At 46.2% G+C, this 20071-nt stretch overlaps 1 protein-coding gene across 1 annotated transcript in view; it reads right to left on the reverse strand.

Annotated features, from left to right (window-relative positions):
• Positions 1 to 1913: 1913 nt before the first annotated feature.
• Positions 1914 to 20071, reverse strand: part of LOC134496742 (vomeronasal type-2 receptor 26-like) — a 31300-nt gene continuing 13142 nt past the window's right edge. Inside the window, exons 2-6 of the mRNA XM_063302451.1 lie at positions 7853 to 7974; positions 6030 to 6893; positions 4812 to 5039; positions 3878 to 4004; positions 1914 to 2806 (exon numbers count right to left, since the gene is read on the reverse strand). Of these exons, the coding sequence (XP_063158521.1) occupies positions 1914 to 2806; positions 3878 to 4004; positions 4812 to 5039; positions 6030 to 6893; positions 7853 to 7974 (2234 nt within the window). The remainder of the gene's footprint in view (positions 2807 to 3877; positions 4005 to 4811; positions 5040 to 6029; positions 6894 to 7852; positions 7975 to 20071) is intronic.

Consider the following 20071-nt stretch of genomic DNA (forward strand, 5'->3'; position numbering starts at 1 on the left):
TCCCCTGGTGGACTCTGGATGATTTTGGATAGTCCCATGGCCATTATGGTGGCTATGAACTCCTGAGGTTCCTCAGACCCCACTCCTCAAGAAGGCAGATTGAAGGCAGCCAGAACCATCAATCTGGGGAACTCCACTGCCAACCCAGAAATGGAGTCAAGGAGCTCAGGCAGGGAGGTTGCTGTGCAGCAGGGAGGCTGGTACAACAGAACAATCCCAACTCACTCTCAGAACCCAAACTCATGAACAGGGTTTCATATCCAGTGACCTGTGGTGCAGCACCTCTGAAAGCCATAAGGTATTCTCAGATGACCATCACCACACTCCCACCCCTCCCCCAGAGTCTTGGTTGATGCCACACCTGAAACACAGCTGGCCACATTTCCAAGAGGGGAAACACCACTCTGGACCCAGCCAGGTCTTGGTAAACATGCCAGGCTGGCACTATCATCAGTGATTAAATCACTAATGAGGGAGGCCTTATCACAGACTGTCCTGGCATTTAGAAGAAGCAGCTGGAAGCCAGGGCCACTGAAGGTCTGGTGACAGGGTACTGGGGCTAAGATCAAGGCACTGAAATGCAGAACCAGTATAAGACACCAGTCCCAGCTTCCCTAAGAAGGTCCACTCCCAGTCTCCCACCATATGTCCCCATGCCTGTCATCACCATTATATCATGGCCTGCCTCCACACCACCAGCAGCAATCCCACCCACACATAAAAGGCCCCCAAGACCCCAGGCCAGGAACCTGCTATTGTCCTCTTCAAGCAACCCTTATATTTTTTGTTAATTTTTCTTCTTCTCTTTTTTCTTTTCTGGGGGAAAGAGGGCTTGGTTAATTAAATGAATCTGGCCATTTTTCAGCCTACCAGCTTTCACCTAAGTTCTCTCAGATCCCTTGATATTGACCCTGAGAGATATGTTGAGATAAGCTGAGCATGGATGACCCTAAATGGAAGCAGACTCACCAAACTTATCAACAAGATTGCCGAAAAACTTTGATGGAAACTCACCTAGTGAGGAAAGCTAAGCAGCTTGAGAGTACACCATTGATGCGTACCAAATGAATGAAGTCAAAATGTGGTTGGAGAGAAGTACTAGGCTGAAATACACAATGGGTTTGCAGTGGAATGTGAGAACTGAAAGTTTCCCTTCACTAATGATTGAATTATACAGCTAGCTGTGTCAAAGTTACAAATTGTCCAAAATTCAAATTCCTCCACTGTACAGAACCTCCACTGGCTGAAGCTGAGAAAAGGACCTCCCTGGATCATGAGAAGATCATTAAATGGAGACACCGCTATCCTACTCTATGTAGCACTATCATTTAAATCCCCCACTTAGTGAACTCTAAGATATCTCATCTAAATATAGGGCCTGACCCAGACTTCAGTATTTTATATTTATCTGAACCCACCATTCTGACCTATAAAGGCCAAACACTTTTTTTATTTGATGGAGGGGTGCCAAGGGTAAAAAAACAAGAAACTTCATTTTTTTTTACCCTCAACAAGAAGCTTTGATCCAAGGATTGAACATTACTGTCCTTCCGCAGCAAGGAGAAAGAATGGTTTCAAAAAGTTGGGCCATACTAGTGATGAGAAAGTCTTCTGGGAAGCAGGAAAGTGGTACTCAACCATACATTTCCAGTTAGGCAACCAAGTAATCTTGTTGATGTTCTTCCTTAGTACCTGGAGGTCTGGTCATTTATAAGAGGAACAACAGGTTTTGATTCAACTGTAGCAAGACCAAATGACTTTGGATTTTAAGGTCCACCAGAGGGAGGGAGGGAGGGAGGGAGGGAAGAAGGAAGGAAGGCATTATACATTGGAAAGAAGAGAAAGAAAAATGCACAAATCGTTACACTGCAAAGGATAACCAAATACACAGTAATACAAATAGTTCATTTCCTTTAATTTATCAGCTGTTTCCTGTTGTTCAACTGAGGCCTCAACAAGATAATAAAACACTTGGGGACAAAAATGCAACCCAGCAGTCCAGCACTGGAGGCTAAGATGGAGAAGATCTCCACAGCTACCATATACTTTCCTTTTGTGCTCAGGTAGGTAGGAACAAAGGATAACCAAACACTGCAGAAGACCAACATACTGAATGTAATAAACTTGGCTTCATTAAAAGCTTCTGGTAACTTCCTGGCAAAAAAGGCTACAGTGAAACTCACCATGGCCAAAAAGCCCAGATAGCTCAGCACACAATAAAACATAGTCACAGAACCTTGGTTACATTGCAGAACAATTTGGTCCTCCATTGAATGCATGTCAACATCTGGGAAGGGGGGAGAGGTTGACAGCCATATAATGCATATGCCTGATTGGATAAGAGAACAGGAAAGAGCAATGGAATTAGTAAGCCTTTTCCCCACCCATTTTCTCAGCATGGATCCTGGTTTGGTGGCCAGAAAAGCCAGAACAACTATGATGGTTTTTGCCAGCACACAAGAAACAGCCACTGAGAAGGTTATACTAAAAGTGGTTTGGGAAAGGAGACACAAGACTTTCCCAGGCCGATCAATAAAGAGCAAGGCCGATAGAAAGCAGAGCAGGAGGGAGATGAGGAGAATGTAGGTGAGGTCCCGGTTGTTGGCGATGACAATGGGAGTGCTGTGGTGCTTCAGAAAGATGCCAAGCACGGAGGCTGTAATCAGAGCAAAGGAAACAGCAGCCAATCCTAAACAGAGTCCCAAAGGTTCTTCAAAAGACAGGAAGGTTGCAGTTTTGGGGATGCAGAAATCCCGAGTCTTACTAGGATAGTCTTCATTTGCACATTTATAGCAGTCATTCATATCTGGGGGGGGGGAAGCTTTTTGTAAACTCACTTTCTCATATAAAGCTTGACCAACATTCCACAATAATAGCATTTGAACAAGCTATACTATTTCATCACATTTCCTAATTGTGTGTGTGTGTGTGTCTGTTTGTGTGTGATTGTGTTTATTCCAAATTATGTATACACTGACCACTATTGAATTCATGGAATTGAATAGATTTATCTAATCAATAGGATTTAGGTTTATGCAAAAGGTTTATCCAACTAATACAATTTTCTTGGCTGAATTGGAGAGATCCATGTTCACAAACCCTTGACACTTGGGATGTCTTCTATTTTTAGTTCTTTTTAAAAACAAAAATAGTTGAGGAATCCTATCCACAGTTTCTATTCGTCCCATTGACAGGGTGGATCTGATTTCTCAAATTACATACATAGAATGAGAGTTACTGCATACTCTTAAGGAATAAATGGTATATTTTAATTTAAAAATCAGTATAAATACTATGATTGCACTACAGTCATTTATTAAAACTTCTCCTTTCTTCTCATATTACAGCTTCCAATATGGTTATAAGATCTCCTTAGATTCATCCATAAGATCCAAGAATAATATGTGGTCCTGGTGTTTCAGCTTGTGCATTGCTTCTCTAGATAAGATACAACATATTTTAGTCCCCTTTGGGAAAAAAGGATAGGAATAACAAATGACATGTTTTTCTTTCCCAGTTTATATTAAGACTGTGACTGAATTCTTATCCTAATAAAGCCTTAAAGAGAACTGCAAGGGAGTGGGAGTAGAGAATGAGAATGCAAGGAATCCCCCAGCAATATGTCAAATGTACCTCCGGTGGTAAGGATGGTGTGGTAAGGTTGGTTCCTTAAACTTTCAACATTAAGATGTGGTTATCACCTGTGATCATAAAGCAATATCATCATAGGTGTCTCTTGAATCCTCAGCCATGAACATCTCAATGAATGGAAGCAACCAAAACATTATTCCCAAAGAATCCTACTCACACCACAAACAACTTTCCATTCTATGTGGCATCATGCATGACTGATAAAAGGGTGTACCATCATGCTTACCCTTCTTGCTTGAAATCTTCCCTGAAGGACATGGGATGCAATCATAGCAACAGAATGGCTGCCCCTCCCTCATTTTCTTCCTGGAACCTGGAATGCAACTCTCACTGCACAGAGAGACTGGTTGTACCTAATCCAGCAACAAAGAAAGAGAATATTCATTGGAAAAATTAAACCTGTATAATGCGTATCTTCCTCTAGGAAATTCTTCATGAGTGAATTCTTCCAATGTTGCAAAAAGGAAAGGAGGGAAAAGTCCTCTGTGTTTCCAACTTCTAGTAAATGTAATGGACTAACTGAATAATCTACATTAAATTACAACTAATATATCTCCTTAATTTTACCCATGTGTTGTTTAATGTTGTTTAACGATGTGTTGTCAATCATGTTATTGAGATCTAAAGAGCAGTAAGAGTAGGATGAGCTGTAAAAGAAAACTCATCATGTAGATAATATAAAAATATGTTCTTATTGTTAGTTGCATTTCTTGTTAAAGAAACAGAGCAAGATTTTCTTAATTGAAAACATTACACTTGTTCATTATTATTTTCAATATGTTGACATAACTAAGTCTGGTTACAGCCCTATGCTTAAAACAAGTTATTTTTTTCCCTTTATTCTAAGTACTAAATATCTCAGTGAAACCAATCAAAGAAAAAAAATCTGCAATTCTAATAATATAGAAACTGAAAGCAATATTATGATACAGAAGATTTTTTGTAGTCTCCTGCCACTGTTTGAATTAATTCAGCAGCAGAGAAAACACTACAGAACCATGTTGAGCTTCATTTTTTCTACCACATGCTGATCTGCTTTGTAATCTAGGGCAGTATTTGACCATGAAACATCATTCTTTAATGACATTCATTTAACATGGTACTAGTGAAATATGGCTTTTTTGTGAGAGGTCTGCTTTTCAAAACAGGAGAAGTCCTACCTGGTTAAACCAGCTGTGCCATGTTATAGTGTCCTCATTGAGGGTGAACACTCTGCCTGGAGGGGCCTGGGGGTCCACCCTCCCAACTTTCACCCGCTGAAAGGACTGGTTGGAGGAAACAATCCAGTTGATCACGTCAAACCCAGCTACCAACTCTCCATCCTGGTTAAAAGAAATGGTTTCCCCAGCACTGTTGTTGAAGGAGACGGCTCTCAGAAACTCGTGGAGCTGCATGGAAAGGGAAAAGGGAAGAAAAAGGGAAGGTAAACATGGATGAGTAGGTAGGATCAAGGAGAGCAACGTTCGGAAATATTGCAATGGATGGTTCTCTTAGATTTGAATTTTCAGGTGATCCAATTATACTGTAACTAATAAATTGGACTCCAAAGTCAGTTCTCACTTTAAGAGTCTTCTTCAATTCTATGCACATTTCTGTCAAGTAGCTGTGGCATGCAAAACCATATTGGATTGATTGATTGGGATGTATTTAATTTATATTGTCCATTTAACATACGACTGCCTTCTAGTAAGTGTTCATATATAACGAAAATATAATTATTCTTATGACAAAGTTTGGTCTTTCATCAGTTGCTACTAAATATAAGAAAATGAGAAATAGGCTTTTTGCAACCATGAGAAATGAGCAAAATTCTGTGTCTGGTCTGTGCTCATTTTCATCCTCTCATTTGACTTTCTCACCAGCTTCAATGTCCTTGTCCCTGAGCTTCATAGCATGAGAAGTGTTTTAGTGCTCAGTACATGAATCAAACTGTACAACTCATGTTTGTTTTTGGAAAATCAAGTTCTATGTTTATTATACAGTACAAATAACTTTGGCAATATGATATTTCTGTCGAAGATGTTGGAAATGTATATCCCTTTCTACTCTGCAACACAAAAAGATATGAGTCTTGGGATATGCCGTTGACAAAGCCACCTCTGCTGCCATTACCCTGGTTCAGGTCCAAACTAATGTTGCAGGGAGAAAAGTCTCTCAAGCTGGTTGAATTGGGAAAGAAAGTAACTCCTGATTCAAAGCAAAATATGCCATCACATCAACTTTCTGGTCTCAGAATGGAGGATTTTTGTTGTTGGGGAAAGAAAACAAACAAGGAAGGCTGCTCAGAGCTCGGCAGGGGATTTTACTACATTTTCTGAAGCTTAATGTGGAACTCATGGTCATGGGGTAATTCTAACTAAAGATATTCTTAAAATTACCTGCCACAAGAGATGATCCTTAACTTCCACTTCATTCGCAGTTCCTTTTCCCTTATGTTTGAGTCCTGTAGCTGAAAACATGTCATTTAAAGCATGGGCCACTGCATAAACAGCATTGTAGACATTGTAGCTGTGACTGGTCATTTGCATTTCAAAGAAAGTTGCTGGAAGGCTCTCCAGGTCCTCTTCCCCTGTGCAAATCTCTCCTTCCACTTTGCCCAGGCTTGGATTTGGGAACACACAGCCAAAGGCCTGTTGCCAGAAGTCCATGATAAAACCATCTCGGTTATTGCTTGATGGGATTTTATTTTTAAGAAATAGCTCAAAATCTGGTAGATCATTGGAGTGTATTCCGAAGGACAAGGCCCCATGGAAAAGTCTTGAATCCCAATCTTTTTGGAAGACAAATGATGTGAGTTCCACCTGGGCTGTTACTATCCACACCTTACTTTTTGGATTATTAGTAATATCTTCTAATTCTGATAGATAAGGAAGCCACCTAAAAAAAGCCATGGAATAAGAATCTCCATTGGCCACTAATACATTGGCTTCACTGAGCATGATTTTATCCCGTATTTTTGCCCCACGTAGCATTTTTTCTCTTCCATCTGTATCAAAAGATGGTTTTAAAATTTTTTCTATAAAGGAAAAACAAATACCACTCTGGGAAAACAGGGGAACAACTCTTTGTAGAAATCTTTCTCCATTATCATTATCCATAGCAATGATGCCAATCCACAACCATCTGAAATGCAGAAGCAAAGAGAGAATCCCTGCATATTGGATGGATTCTCGAGGCACCATCTGATAGAAAGGCAGACCTGGGGTTTTATCCTCCATCACTGGAGGAGAGCCATATATGAGCTAAAGAGAGAGATGGAGGGAAAGGAGAAGAGTCCAGTGATAATGACACACCTGTTTTAATTTGAACTAACAATTTAGTTTGTACATACTGTAACCAGCAATAATTTGAAGAATGCTATTATGTTTGAAGGTTTGCAAGTCAAGGTGGTAAAAGAAATGAGAGACAATTGTGATGTTTACTTTTCCTGACTCAACCTGATAATCAGCTTTCTTCCTATTTTTAAATCCTTAGAAATTGGCCATCAATGAAACAAGCAGTGGTTTCAATGCTGAGGAAGCCCACTGCACTCCTGGATGTAGCTACCATTTGTATCTGGATCTTTAACTATGATGTTTTTGATGGTAGTATGGATGGGTGGGGAATTATTTTTCCTGCCATCTTGCCACCACTGATTGCAGCACTGGAGGATGGCGGGCGGAAGGGGAGAGGGACTTAACAGAAAAGAAGTTTGGGAATGAATGAAAATTGGCAGGAGGCATAATTGGAATGTTGGTATCCTTCTTAGGGAGAGTTCTCATTCTGTTGAATCAGAATTGCTCTACAGACTTGGTAATAAACACCTCTCTCTTAATACATCCCATCTGTCTACTTTCTACATGTAATCAAGCATTATGATTATTAATATCATTATTATTTCTATTCTACACTCTGCAGCCATCAGTTTGAGTACTTAATCAGTTCCATGAGGTTGAGTAGTGAATCAATGGGAGAGGCTGCAGAAATCAATGGAGCATAGAATTAGTGCGTTATTTCTTTCTTCCCTTTTTTAAATTGATTCAACAATGGATGTTTGGCTGTTGTTCCTTGCTGTTGGGCTTCATTTCACTTTCAGAGAAATGTACTGTATAATTTTGAAATTCTGTATAATTTAATAAACAAGAAAAGCTGCATGTAGTTTGAGAAAAGAAAAAGAGGTAAATACTTGTTTTACACCTTTACAGAAAGAAGGATGTCTTACCTGTGGAATTTTGTAGATTTCCAAGACAGTGGCTATATAAAGGGAGACATCTGGATCCAGTCCTCCAAGGACTGCCATCAGATTATTCTGGGTGCCACATTTGAAATTGGGGACAAAGTTCTCTAGTGAAGATAGGAGTTGTATGACAGCATGGTAACTCCACTCTGCATTGAAATAACTGTCATAGATGTGGAAGCCCAAGGTAAAATTGGATAAAATCTGATGGTTTTCATTAATTTCCTTTATTGCAAATGTCAAGGCCATAATATGCTGGTAATTCTTAGGCAGCCTACTATAAAGGAAGCTCTATTTTAATAGAGTATTTCTAAAGAATGTGTGTATGTCTTATTCTTAGCTACTGCTAAAGCAAAACTAACTGGTCAGATGATGAAGTTCCTCAAAGTATTAAACATTTCTTAAAACTCAAGAAAGTATAATAAAAAACCTAATAAATATGAATGCTATAAATTGCTATAAAACGTATTTAAAGCTATTTCAACAAGAGGAAGAATGAGCCATTTCACAGCCTAACGTCATGCAAAAAGAAAAAGGGAAAAAGTAAAACCTCAAATGGTATCATACCATCTTCTGGATATGCCATCCTTTGTCTGTATATGGCAAGTAATTATTGAGACTAAAGCATATAATCTGTTCATACACAAAAAGCAAAATAATAATTCAACCTAGTCGCTGGTATACATGCTATGTTAGATCTCTTTTCCCCTGAGTTTCAGTTAGTCTAAGATTATAATATATTTGCTCTGACCTGGCAATTGCATCCAATGATTTAATGGTCCTTAGCCTCTCAAGGTATTCTTTGTAAGACTGATCTTCAAGAATCTTGCTACTGGAGTGATCCTTATAGATGCTTCCCCCGCCCGCCCCAATATGCTACTCTTTCTTCTATTTGGATATGCTACTGCTTTTTCGTTCAACCCATGACTCAGATGATACTGTACATTAATACCTAAGCACACATTGGTCCTTTACATAAGATCATTTGATCATCTTAAACCTCTTTAAAATCCACAGCCAATATTGCTAGGAGCCAAATTTCAACATCAGTCAATCTTGAGTGTTGTTGCTTTTAGATTGTACCTAATCATAAGAGAAAAATGTTGTTCCCCCCAGGTTTAGTGATTGTATAAAACAGAACCCACCAAAAATATTGTCCTTTTTAGATCATATCAAAAAATTCCCAAAAGCAGTTTCTCGACAAAGTAATTCCCCAAACAGAAGTTGAGGTTTGAAAGCAGAGTCAAGGTAAGGTGGTAGAATCAGAGTGAACTTCAGAAATCAGAGCTTGAATACCTGTACTCATTTTTTAGTATTCTTGATTTTAGTATTCTTACTTTCTTTTAAACTTCTTTGCTTAGGAATGAATTGTACAAAACTCAAAAGCTTCAACTCTTTTTTCCTATCATGTTAAATTACATCCCCTGTAAAGAACGGATTCAATTTCTCTTCCACCAGCCTATATTTTTATTTGATTAACTTTATGTATTCCCCAAGAAATTGGTTTAGTTTGATGCTGCTAAAGAAAGTCTTGGAAATTAGTAAACAAAAGTAGAATGCCAGTTTCATACATAATTTCATCCAACATTGCTGGTGGAGGTTCTACATTAAAGGTTATTGCATCATCAATTATGTATGCCTGAGAAGTAATGAAGCCAACAATGCCATCTCCCAATTGATGGTATTCATGAAGTGGAGAATGTGGCTCCTTGTCCCTGCAGATCTTAGTATGAGTTTCACTCACTCTTAGGGCAAGGAGTATTTGCAGCAGCAGAGCTAGCAACCCACACATCTTAAAGAAAAGGACCAAAGGTTCTGCTTTCCCTGGAAAACACTCTCTGTGATTGCCAGAGTTTGAGGTCTCCTCTTTGTTCCAAGAATAAATATCACCATGTATTTTCTGAAGCTGACATGGTCTCACAAAATCTGTAGGGATTTCCAGAAGGAACACAGTCAAACCAAGGCTGTAATTACAGGAGAAGAAGCTCATGTTGGGAATTCTCATGGAACTGAAGTTGAAGACATGTATTTTGCTTTACAGAATCAAAATATTTTGTGGAGTGCCATGTTTTCACTCCTTTTACAACAAGAAACACTACAGAGTGTAATGATTTTAAATCTGAAGTAGCAACACACTTTGTGAGATATATCTAGGTTAAAATTAGCTTCTAGAAACTGACCAGAATCAGAGAAGAGTTAAGATGTTCATGGCTTTAATCATACCTCATACCTCATACCGTATTATAAAAGGGATCAGTGAGGCAGAAGGCAGAGACATAGCCAATATGAGGTTGAGCGAAAGCCAAGGGAGGGAAGTCAAGCAGCTGCATTTTGTCTTGAAATTCCTCTTTTTCAAAAATCCACTTACCCCACCAACATTGCTTTAGGGTGGTAGATATATAGAATGTTGAGAACTTGCTATGGGCAGAGAATGGTTGCTCTTGTGCTATTATTTTCTCTTATCATGACTAAGTGTAAACAGTATCTTACAATTGAAGAGTTGAGGAAGAGGAATGAGTGAGAGAGAAAAATCCAGGGCCTGGAAATCTAGAAGTCTAGTTGTCTAATTCCAAAGATAGATAGATAGATAGATAGATAGATAGATAGATAGATAGATAGATAGATAGATAGATAGATAGATATTTCAGGAGCAGATGGGAAGAGTTTCATGTGCCCAGTTCTTAAGTTTTTAATAATAATATTTTTTTTAATTAAAAACTTTTAAAAAACACAAGGCTAAAGGAGAGCAGCAGATGTTAATAACAATGGAGCCACCTCAGTATATCACCGGTCCCAGGCCTGATGGAACAGTTAGGTTTCATAGGACTTCCATAAAATCAACAAGGAAAGAGCCAACCTCACTTCAAGGGGGAGGATGTTCCATAAAGCAGGGACCACAGCAGAGATGGCCCACAACCTAGGACCCACCAAATATAGCTTCCTAGCTCATGGGACCCATAGCATGTCCTTTCTGCCAAATCTGGTGGGGTGGGGAGATGTAATAAGGGGGAGGCAGTCCCTCAAATACCCCTCCACCGTGCAATGTAGGGCTTTAAAGGTCAAAACTGGCCCCTTGAATTGGACCCAGATACAGACTGGTAACAAATTCAGCTCATAGAATAGAGGAACATGTTCTGTTCTAGAAACACCCATAACTGCCTGCGCTGCTGCATTTTGTACCAGCTAAAGCTCCCAGATACTCTTCAAGGGCTGTAATGATTGCCTATTCCAATAAAAGGAGTCTCATCAGTAATTACTAGAGAAAACTAATTTATTGAATGAATAGTATGCAAAGTACGAAGAAAGCTGAGAATGAGCAAAAGCGCGCCAATTACAAACTTAAAAAGCCTTGCTCCCGTTGCGAACCCTCCCCTCAGGCTAGCATAGCAACCACCCACCCCAGATGCTAGCAACCGTTAGAATCGGCCTGAGAAAGTAACCTTGAACAGCAGAGATAACCCAAACATACATTCCAGAAGATCACAAGTCAGCACAAAGGAAATTTACCAGCGTGGCCAGGCAGGCACGCAACTGCAGATATGACATGTGAAACGTTACGAGGAACCATAAACATCGGAACGGGAACATGACATACCGCCCCCCCACAAAGAAAAAAAACTTAATTGTTAAGGCGCAGGTTTATCAGGGTAAGCAGCATGAAACTGAGCAACCAAGTGGGGAGAGCGCACATGTTGTGCAGGGACCCACTCTGGATGAGAGAAATGCTTCCAGCGAATCAGATATTGCAGAGTGGAATGGAAACGTCTAGAGTCTAGTATTTCCTTGACTTCGAAATGTTGTTGACCATCAATCATTATGGGGGGAGGTGCAGGCGGCTCAGGATGCCAATGGGTAGACTCCACGAATGGTTTAAGCAAACTGCAATGAAAAACAGGGTGTAAGCGCTTGAGATTGTGAGGTAAGTCCAACTTAAAGGTAACAGGATTAATCTGAGCAACAATAGGAAATGGACCTATGAACTTGGGCGCCAGTTTTTTGGATGGTTGAGGGGATTTGATGTATTTGGTGGAAAGGTATACTCTATCCCCTATTTGAAAAAGAGATTGTGGTGCCCTTTTTTCGTTGGCATGTCGTTGATAAGTGGCTTGAGCATCGGCTAAAGCTTGCTGTAGTTTTGGCCAGGAATCTGCCAGTTGTGAGGCCCAATCGGTCGGGGAGGTGGGCGAAGTAGACGGTGGAGGCAATTCAGGAATAGGGACAAAGTCATGGCCAAATACAGTACGAAAGGGCACCGCCCCAGTACTTTGATGCACAGCATTATTGTAAGCAACTTCAGCAAATGGCAGGAGGTCTACCCAGTTGTCTTGTTGATAATTAACAAAAGCACATAAATATTGCTCCAACGTGGCATTAACCGCCTCAGTATTCCCATCTGTTTGGGGATGAAAAGCCGTGGATAGCGCCTGTTTAGTGCCCAATAATTTCATAAATTCCCGCCAAAAGCGTGAAGTAAATTGTGTTCCTCTGTCGGTCACCAAGCGGGCGGGGCTACCGTGTAATCTGTACACGTGAACTAGAAAGAGGCGTGCCAGCTGTTGTGCAGATGGTAGAGACGCACAAGGGACGAAATGAGCTTGCTTCGAGAAAAAATCCTTAACAACCCAAATGACAGTCTTTCTCTGGCTAGGAGGTAGATCCACAATAAAATCCATAGAGATTTCCTCCCAGGGGTGGGAGGGATTGGCCACTGGCTGCACAAAGCCCTGGGGTTTCCCCCCTTTTCGTTTTGCAGTAGCACAGACAGGGCAAGACTTGACATAGGCTTTTACATCTCGCCGGAGGGTTGGCCACCAGAACTGTCGACGCACTAGATGAATAGTTTTTGTAAAGCCAAAATGCCCAGCTGTTTTATCGTCATGAGACCTGAATAGCACGGTTTTGCGCAAGGTTACAGGCACATAGAGGCGATCATCTTTCCATGCCAAACCTTGCTTCAAAGTAACCGCGCTCTGATTGTTTTGCAACCAAGTATCCGATTTCAACTCTGCCAGAAACCTTTGTTGCAAATCTGCAGGAACGGATACATGTATCGCTCTAGGACCGGCAGGGGTGTCAGGTTGCTGCGCTCGCGTCTGACTGCGAGTGACTGCTGCTAGTGCCATTTGGGAATCTGTCCAGAGGGTTCCCACCACATCTGGGGCTGTTCCTGAATCCTGGGGTTGGCGCGACAGTGCATCAGCTAAAAAGTTTTTCTTTCCCGGAATGAATCTGAGTTTAAAATCAAAGCGGCTGAAGTACTGAGCCCATCGCACTTGCTTAGGGCTGAGTTTACGAGAGGCAGTAAGGGACTCCAAGTTTTTATGATCAGTCCACACTTCAAAAGGGTGTGCCGCCCCCTCCAATAGATGCCTCCAATTCTCCAAAGCGGCTTTCACCGCAAAAGCCTCCTTCTCCCAAACATGCCAGTGTCTCTCTGTCTCAGAGAATTTACGTGACAGATAAGCACAAGGCTTTAATTGTCCTTGCTCATTGCCTTGCAATAAGAGGGCACCAATAGAAAAGTCTGAGGCATCGACTTGCACCACAAATGGTTTGTCAGGATCGGGGTGTTGCAAGATTGGTTCAGAGGTAAACAGTCGCTTGAGTTGGTCAAACGCCTGTTGACAAGCAGGCGTCCATTTTAGGAGTGCCCCTGGATTCTTTGATTTGCGGGTGTCTCTCACACCCTTTGTTTTGAGTAATTCGGTTAGGGGTAAGGCAATCTCAGCAAATTTTTCCAAAAATGGACGATAAAAATTCGCAAATCCGAGAAACGATTGCAGCTGTTTGCGTGTGCGTGGGGGCTCCCATACTAAAATAGCCTCAATTTTGGCAGGATCCATTTCAATGCCTTTATCTGAAATCCTATACCCCAAATAATCAATTTGTGTTTGATGAAATGCACATTTGGATAGCTTGGCATACAAGTCAGCCTTTCTCAATTTGGTTAACACTTGCCTAACCAATTGCACATGTTCCCTCATGGTTTTTGAATATATTAACACATCATCTAAATAAACCAAAACCCCATTGAACAAGTGGTCGTGCAAGACCTCATTTATCAACTGCATAAAAACCCCAGGTGCCCCAGCCAATCCAAACGGTAACACTTTATACTGAAAAGCCCCAAATGCACAATTAAAAGCTGTTTTCCATTCATCCCCCTCCCGAATGCGAATGCGATAATACGCCTCCCTTAAGTCCAATTTAGAGAAGATTTTCCCCCCCGCCAAGTGGGCTAACATTTCCTTGATGACCGGGAGGGGAGATTTGTTTAATAGGGAGACTGCATTTAACCCACGGAAATCCGTGCATAGTCTTAAAGTTCCGTCTTTCTTTGATCTAAAGAGTACTGGAGCACCCACTGGTGAATTGGCTGGTTCTATGAAGCCCCGCTGTAAGTTTTTGTCTATGAATTCACGAAGAGTAGCCAATTCCTTTGGGGTCATTGCATATACCCTTGGTTTGGGCAACTTGGCATTGGGAAGAATTTCAATGGCACAGTCAGTTTTCCGATGAGGCGGCAGCCGATCTGCCTCCTTCTCCCCGAACACATCGGCAAAGTCCTGGTATTGGTCCGGGAGCCCTTCCAATGGTACAGCGAGGGTATGCAGCATTGACAGTGCGGCCCTCCCCACATTGGTATCCTCCTCCTCATCATCCCCAGGAGGGGCTTTATAGAACCCATCTGCAAAAGTAACAGTTCGGTGTACCCAGTTTATACTAGGGTTCTGTTGAACAAACCAAGGCATCCCCAGAATGACCAAGGGACCACCCACCGGTGCAACTACAAAGGGCAACTTTTCCCAGTGGCTACCCAGTTGCAAAGCCACTAACGCTGTAGACTGGGTGACTGGTTTTCCCCCCGATATAGATCCATCCAATTGGGTGAAAATCATGGGACGTTTCAACGGGAAGGTGGGTAACTCCAAAGCAGCTACTACATCAGGATGCATTAAGGAACGTGAGCATCCAGAATCAATCATAGCCCATAGTTCCACAGTTTTTGTAGGGGAACCGAGCTTAAGTCTCACAGTTAACGTTGGGAAATTTCCACTCACCGAGACATGATCGCGCCCCTCTTCTTCCACCTGCTCTTTGGCGCTTTTTAGAGCAGGTGGCTGGAGTTTTCCGCCGGTTGGGAGGCTTCTTTTTCGTCTTGCCCACCATAAAACAAGTCTGCATCCTCCACCAGCTCTGCTACTGTCTGTCATGCGCTGCCTCCCCCTGAATAACATTCAGACACTGGTTTGCGAATCAGTGTCTGAATGTTATTCAGGGGGAGGCAGCGCATGACATAAAGCTGAGAGTCATAAACTCAGCCTCGCCGAGCCCCACCGGACGACAACGAGCCGCGGGAGGAGTAGACGGCGAGAAGACCAGCAAGATGAGGCCGGAACGGCGCGGGCAAGGAGGGCGAGCCGCGCGGCAAGAGACAGAGGAGGACCGACCAAGGCCAGAGGCACCGCGGACTCCCGGAGCCATGGACGCCCACCCCACCCGACCCGAGCCTCAGCTCCAACCCCAAGGGGAGATGGCGATGGAGGCAACCCGACCGCGGGAGGGAGCAGCACGACTTCCGAAATCAGCGGAGGACGCCGCGCCCCACATCGCACCCCAGCAACGGGCGTGGAGCGACAGCCCCACGGCGCTCAACACGGAGGAGGACGACGGAGACACCCATCAGACGGCGGAGGAAGCGGACCCGCGGCAGAGGGACGATGAACCCCGCCGGCAACCCACCCCCGAGGACGCGCCAACGGAACCGGCCCCAGCGGCGGCGCGGGCTGTGGACGAGGAGGCACGAGCTGAACTCGCGGCCATGCGGGCTCAGCTGACGGAACTCCGGACCATGCTCCAGGCGCTTATGCCCCCCGCGCCACCCAACGACGTCCCCGCACAAGCCCACACCCCGAGCGAAGCATCGAACCCACACGGGCCAGCGGAGGGCCAGCAGACGGCACAGGCGGCCGACACCACACCCCGAGAAGCGAGAGGCGGGGCCGCACAAAACGCCCGGGCCCCAAAGGACTTCCCCATCTTCTTCGATGGGACCCCCACAAAACTCTCGTTTTTTGTGACCAACGCTAGGGAGTTCATGGGGAGGCACGGACACTCCTATGACTCCGAGGCCGACAAGATCGCCGCCGTGGCGATCAAACTCCAAGACAGGGCGGCGGACTGGTACGTCCAACTGTACGAGTCCAGCTCCCCCGCCCTCGCCACCTTCCCTGCTTTCATCAAAGAGATGAAAAACTACTTCGAAGACCCCCTAGCCAAAGTACGGGCGAAAAGCGCACTCCAAAGACTTAAACAGGGCACCCGCACGGTCCCTGACTACGCCCTGGAGTTCAAAGCCCTCGCGGGGAAGGTCAGCGACTGGTCCGAGACCACCCTGCTGGAAATCTTCAAAAGGGGGCTCAACCGCGACGTTCTCCAATGGGCCCTCTACCGCGACGACCCAGAAACGTTACACGGGTGGATCCACCTCGCGGGGAAAGCCGAACACGCACACCGCACCTTCCTCATGACAATCACGGAAGACACAAACGATGCCAGGAAAAAGGTACCCGCACCACACGGGGGGATGGCCGGCCCCATATACCCAAAAAAGAAGTTCAACCGGGAGCCCTGCGGGAGGTGTGGCAAATTAGGGCACAAGACGGCGGATTGCTTCGCCAACCGACCGCCGACCAGCGCGCCCAAGCCCACCCCGAAAATTAGCCCCAAACCACCCAACCCGGGGCCGCCGCCTCACCGCCGAATGACCGTGGCCACAGCGACACCGAAAGAGGGCTGGGACGCTTACTGGGGGGAAGAGGACAATACCGACCCCGACCAGCCGGCGGGAAATGCTCCCCGCCTGCTCTGAGACGCGTGGCGAGGCAGGCGGTGGGACAGCAACGCGGACCACCTCAACGAAACGACAAAAGCTCCGTAATATTGGCAGCAATTCAACTCTCTACCGGCAACGGAGCCACCACGGCCGCGGCACTAGTGGACTCGGGGTGCTCAAAAAACCTCATCCACCCCGACCTAGTCGCCAAACTCGACCTCCGCTGCTTCCCCCTCCCCACGCCGCTGGCATTCCACCAGCTGGACGGCTCTACAGCGGGAGGGAAACCAGCCACGCTACAAACCGAGCCGGTCACCCTGCAAATGGGCACTCACACCGAGCGCACATCGTTCGTAGTCACGCACATCGGATGGCCCATTGCAGTCCTGGGGATGCCATGGCTCGCGACAAACAACCCGCGGATCAACTGGGCGACCCGCACCTTCACATTCGGCGACGGCGAGTATCGAGCACCAGTTCCAGCTGGCAAAAGCAACCCCACGGTAGGACGAGCGGAGGCGACCATACAAGACAACGCCGCTACCACAGCAGACCTACCAGAACAATACGCCGACTTCTCCGAGGTCTTCGGAGAGGCAGAGGCTGACCAACTACCCCCCCACCGCAAGACGGATTGCCGGATCGACCTACTGCCCGACGTCCCCTTACCTCGACCAAAAATCTATTCGATGACCCCGAAGGAGATGGCAACCCTCCGGGAGTTCATCGATAACAACCTAGACAGGGGATTCATAGAGCCAGCATGCTCACCGGTCGGAGCCCCCGTCTTATTCCGGGAGAAGAAAGACAGGACCCTACGGCTCTGCACCGACTACCGGGGCCTAAACGCGGCTTCCCTGTCCAACAAATACCCCTTACCCCTGGTGAAGGACATGCTCGCCCACCTGTCCACGGGCAAAGTCTTTTCCAAATTGGACCTTCGCGAGGCGTACTATCGCATCCGAATCAGGGAGGGGGACGAATGGAAGACGGCGTTTAACTGCCCCCTAGGCGCTTTCCAGTACAAGGTACTGCCCTTCGGACTCGCGGGGGCCCCTGGGGTGTTCATGCAGCTCATCAATGAGGTACTGCATGAACATCTGTTTAAAGGGGTCCTGGTCTACATCGACGACGTCCTTATTTACACAAAAACGCACGAGGAACATGTAACCCTAGTCAGGCAAGTCCTCGACAAGCTCAGAAGGGCGCAGCTCTATGCAAAGCCTACAAAGTGCGAGTTTCACAAAGAGCGCCTAGACTATCTGGGGTATCGAATCTCCGGGGACGGCATCGAAATGGACCCCGCAAAAGTCGAAGCGGTGCTAAACTGGGAGCGGCCCCGCAACAGACGGCAACTACAGAGCTTCCTGGGATTCGCGAATTTCTACAGGTCATTTGCCCGGGGGTTCGCTGAGATAGCCCTCCCCTTAACGGACCTCCTCAAAACCAAAGGGGTGGGGGACACCCGACGCGCCAAGAACCCAGGCACAGTGCTGAATTGGACTCCCGCGTGCCAGACCGCATTCGACAAACTGAAAGCGCTGTTCACTACGGAGCCAATCCTCGCGCACCCGGACCCAGAACGGCCGTTCGTGGTCCAAGCCGACGCCTCAGACTTCTCCCTGGGAGCCATCCTGCTACAGAAAGACCCCACGGGACTCCTGAAACCATGCGCCTACCTGTCAAGGAAGTTCTCCGAGACAGAGAGGCGATGGCACGTCTGGGAGAAAGAAGCCTTCGCGGTGAAATCGGCACTAGAGACTTGGCGACACCTACTCGAGGGAGCCACCCAACCATTCGAGGTCTGGACGGACCACCGGAACCTCGAGGCCCTACGAACGCCTAGACGCCTTAGCCCAAAACAGGTCCGATGGGCCCAATTCTTCAGCCGCTTTGATTTCCAGCTGAAGTTCATGCCGGGCAAGAAGAACTTCCTGGCCGACGCCCTCTCCCGACTGCCCCAAGACGAAGAGCCCGCCCCAGACACCATTGGGACGGTCCTATCCGCCTCGCAACTGGGGATGGCCGTGACCACCCGAAGCGGCGCACGGAGGCAGCTCGACTCTACGGCGCAGCCGACGGCGGGACAACCGGCGACGGAAAGAAGCCAACCGCAACTACCAGGGGGAATGCGCACGGACCTCGCTGCCGCCCTCAAAACCGACCCCTGGTTCCTGGCGAACCCCAACAAGGTAACAATGGCGCAAGACCTGGCATGGGGGGAAGGCAGAATCTACGTCCCGGACTCGCAACGCCAGGCGATCTTGCATAGGTCACACGACGCCAAGCAAGCGGGACACTTTGGGTTCCTCAAGACCCTACACCTAACACGGCGTCAATTCTGGTGGCCCGCGCTCAGGCGAGACGTAAAAACCTACGTGGCGTCCTGCCCAACGTGCGCTAGGGCCAAACGGGCACCAGGCAAACCCGCGGGGCTATTGCAACGGGTGGCAGAACCCTCCCGCCCATGGGAGGAAATCTCTATGGATTTTATAGTGGACCTCCCACCCAGCCAGAAGAAAACGGCCATTTGGGTGGTGAAGGACTACTTCTCAAAGCAGGCCCACTTCATCCCCTGCACGTCGGTCCCATCCTCACAACAGCTAGCCAAACTCTTCCTCATCCACGTGTACAGGCTACACGGATGTCCCGCACGTGTGGTGACCGACAGGGGCACACAGTTCACCTCCAAATTCTGGCGGGCCTTCCTGAAGCTGACGGGGACCCAACAGGCCCTATCTACGGCTTGGCACCCTCAGACGGACGGAGCCACTGAGGTTCTTAATGCCACCTTAGAGCAATTTATACGATCTTATACCAACTACCACCAAGACGACTGGGCTGAACTGCTCCCGTTCGCCGAAGTCGCATACAACAACGCCGTCCACACGAGCACGGGGAAAACTCCGTTCGAAGTAGTCTCGGGGCGCGACTTCGTCCCCATACCGGAGCTACCTCAACCCCCGGAACCCCAGGTGGACGCTAGCGACTGGGGACGGAAGATCGCAGAAGCATGGCCAGTAATCACGGCGGCGCTGAAGGAGGCACAGGCTGCCTACAAAGAGCAGGCCGACAAGCACCGGCGCCAACAACCGACGTTCCAGGCGGGGGATATGGCCTATCTATCCACCAAGTTCCTAAAGTCAACCCAACCCTCGAAAAAACTGGGGCCTAAATACATCGGGCCGTTCCGAGTCACGCAAATAGTGAACCCGGTAGCAATACGCCTGGACCTGCCACACAACCTCCGGAGACTCCACCCGGTGTTCCACACCAGCCTCCTAAAACCGGCAACCACCTCCCGATGGCACCCAAGCACGCCACAGCCCGCACCGCTAATGATCGACGGGCAACACCACTTCGAGATA

This window comes from Candoia aspera, chromosome 4 (genome assembly GCF_035149785.1).
Source record: "Candoia aspera isolate rCanAsp1 chromosome 4, rCanAsp1.hap2, whole genome shotgun sequence".
Taxonomy (NCBI): Eukaryota; Metazoa; Chordata; class Lepidosauria; order Squamata; family Boidae; genus Candoia; species Candoia aspera.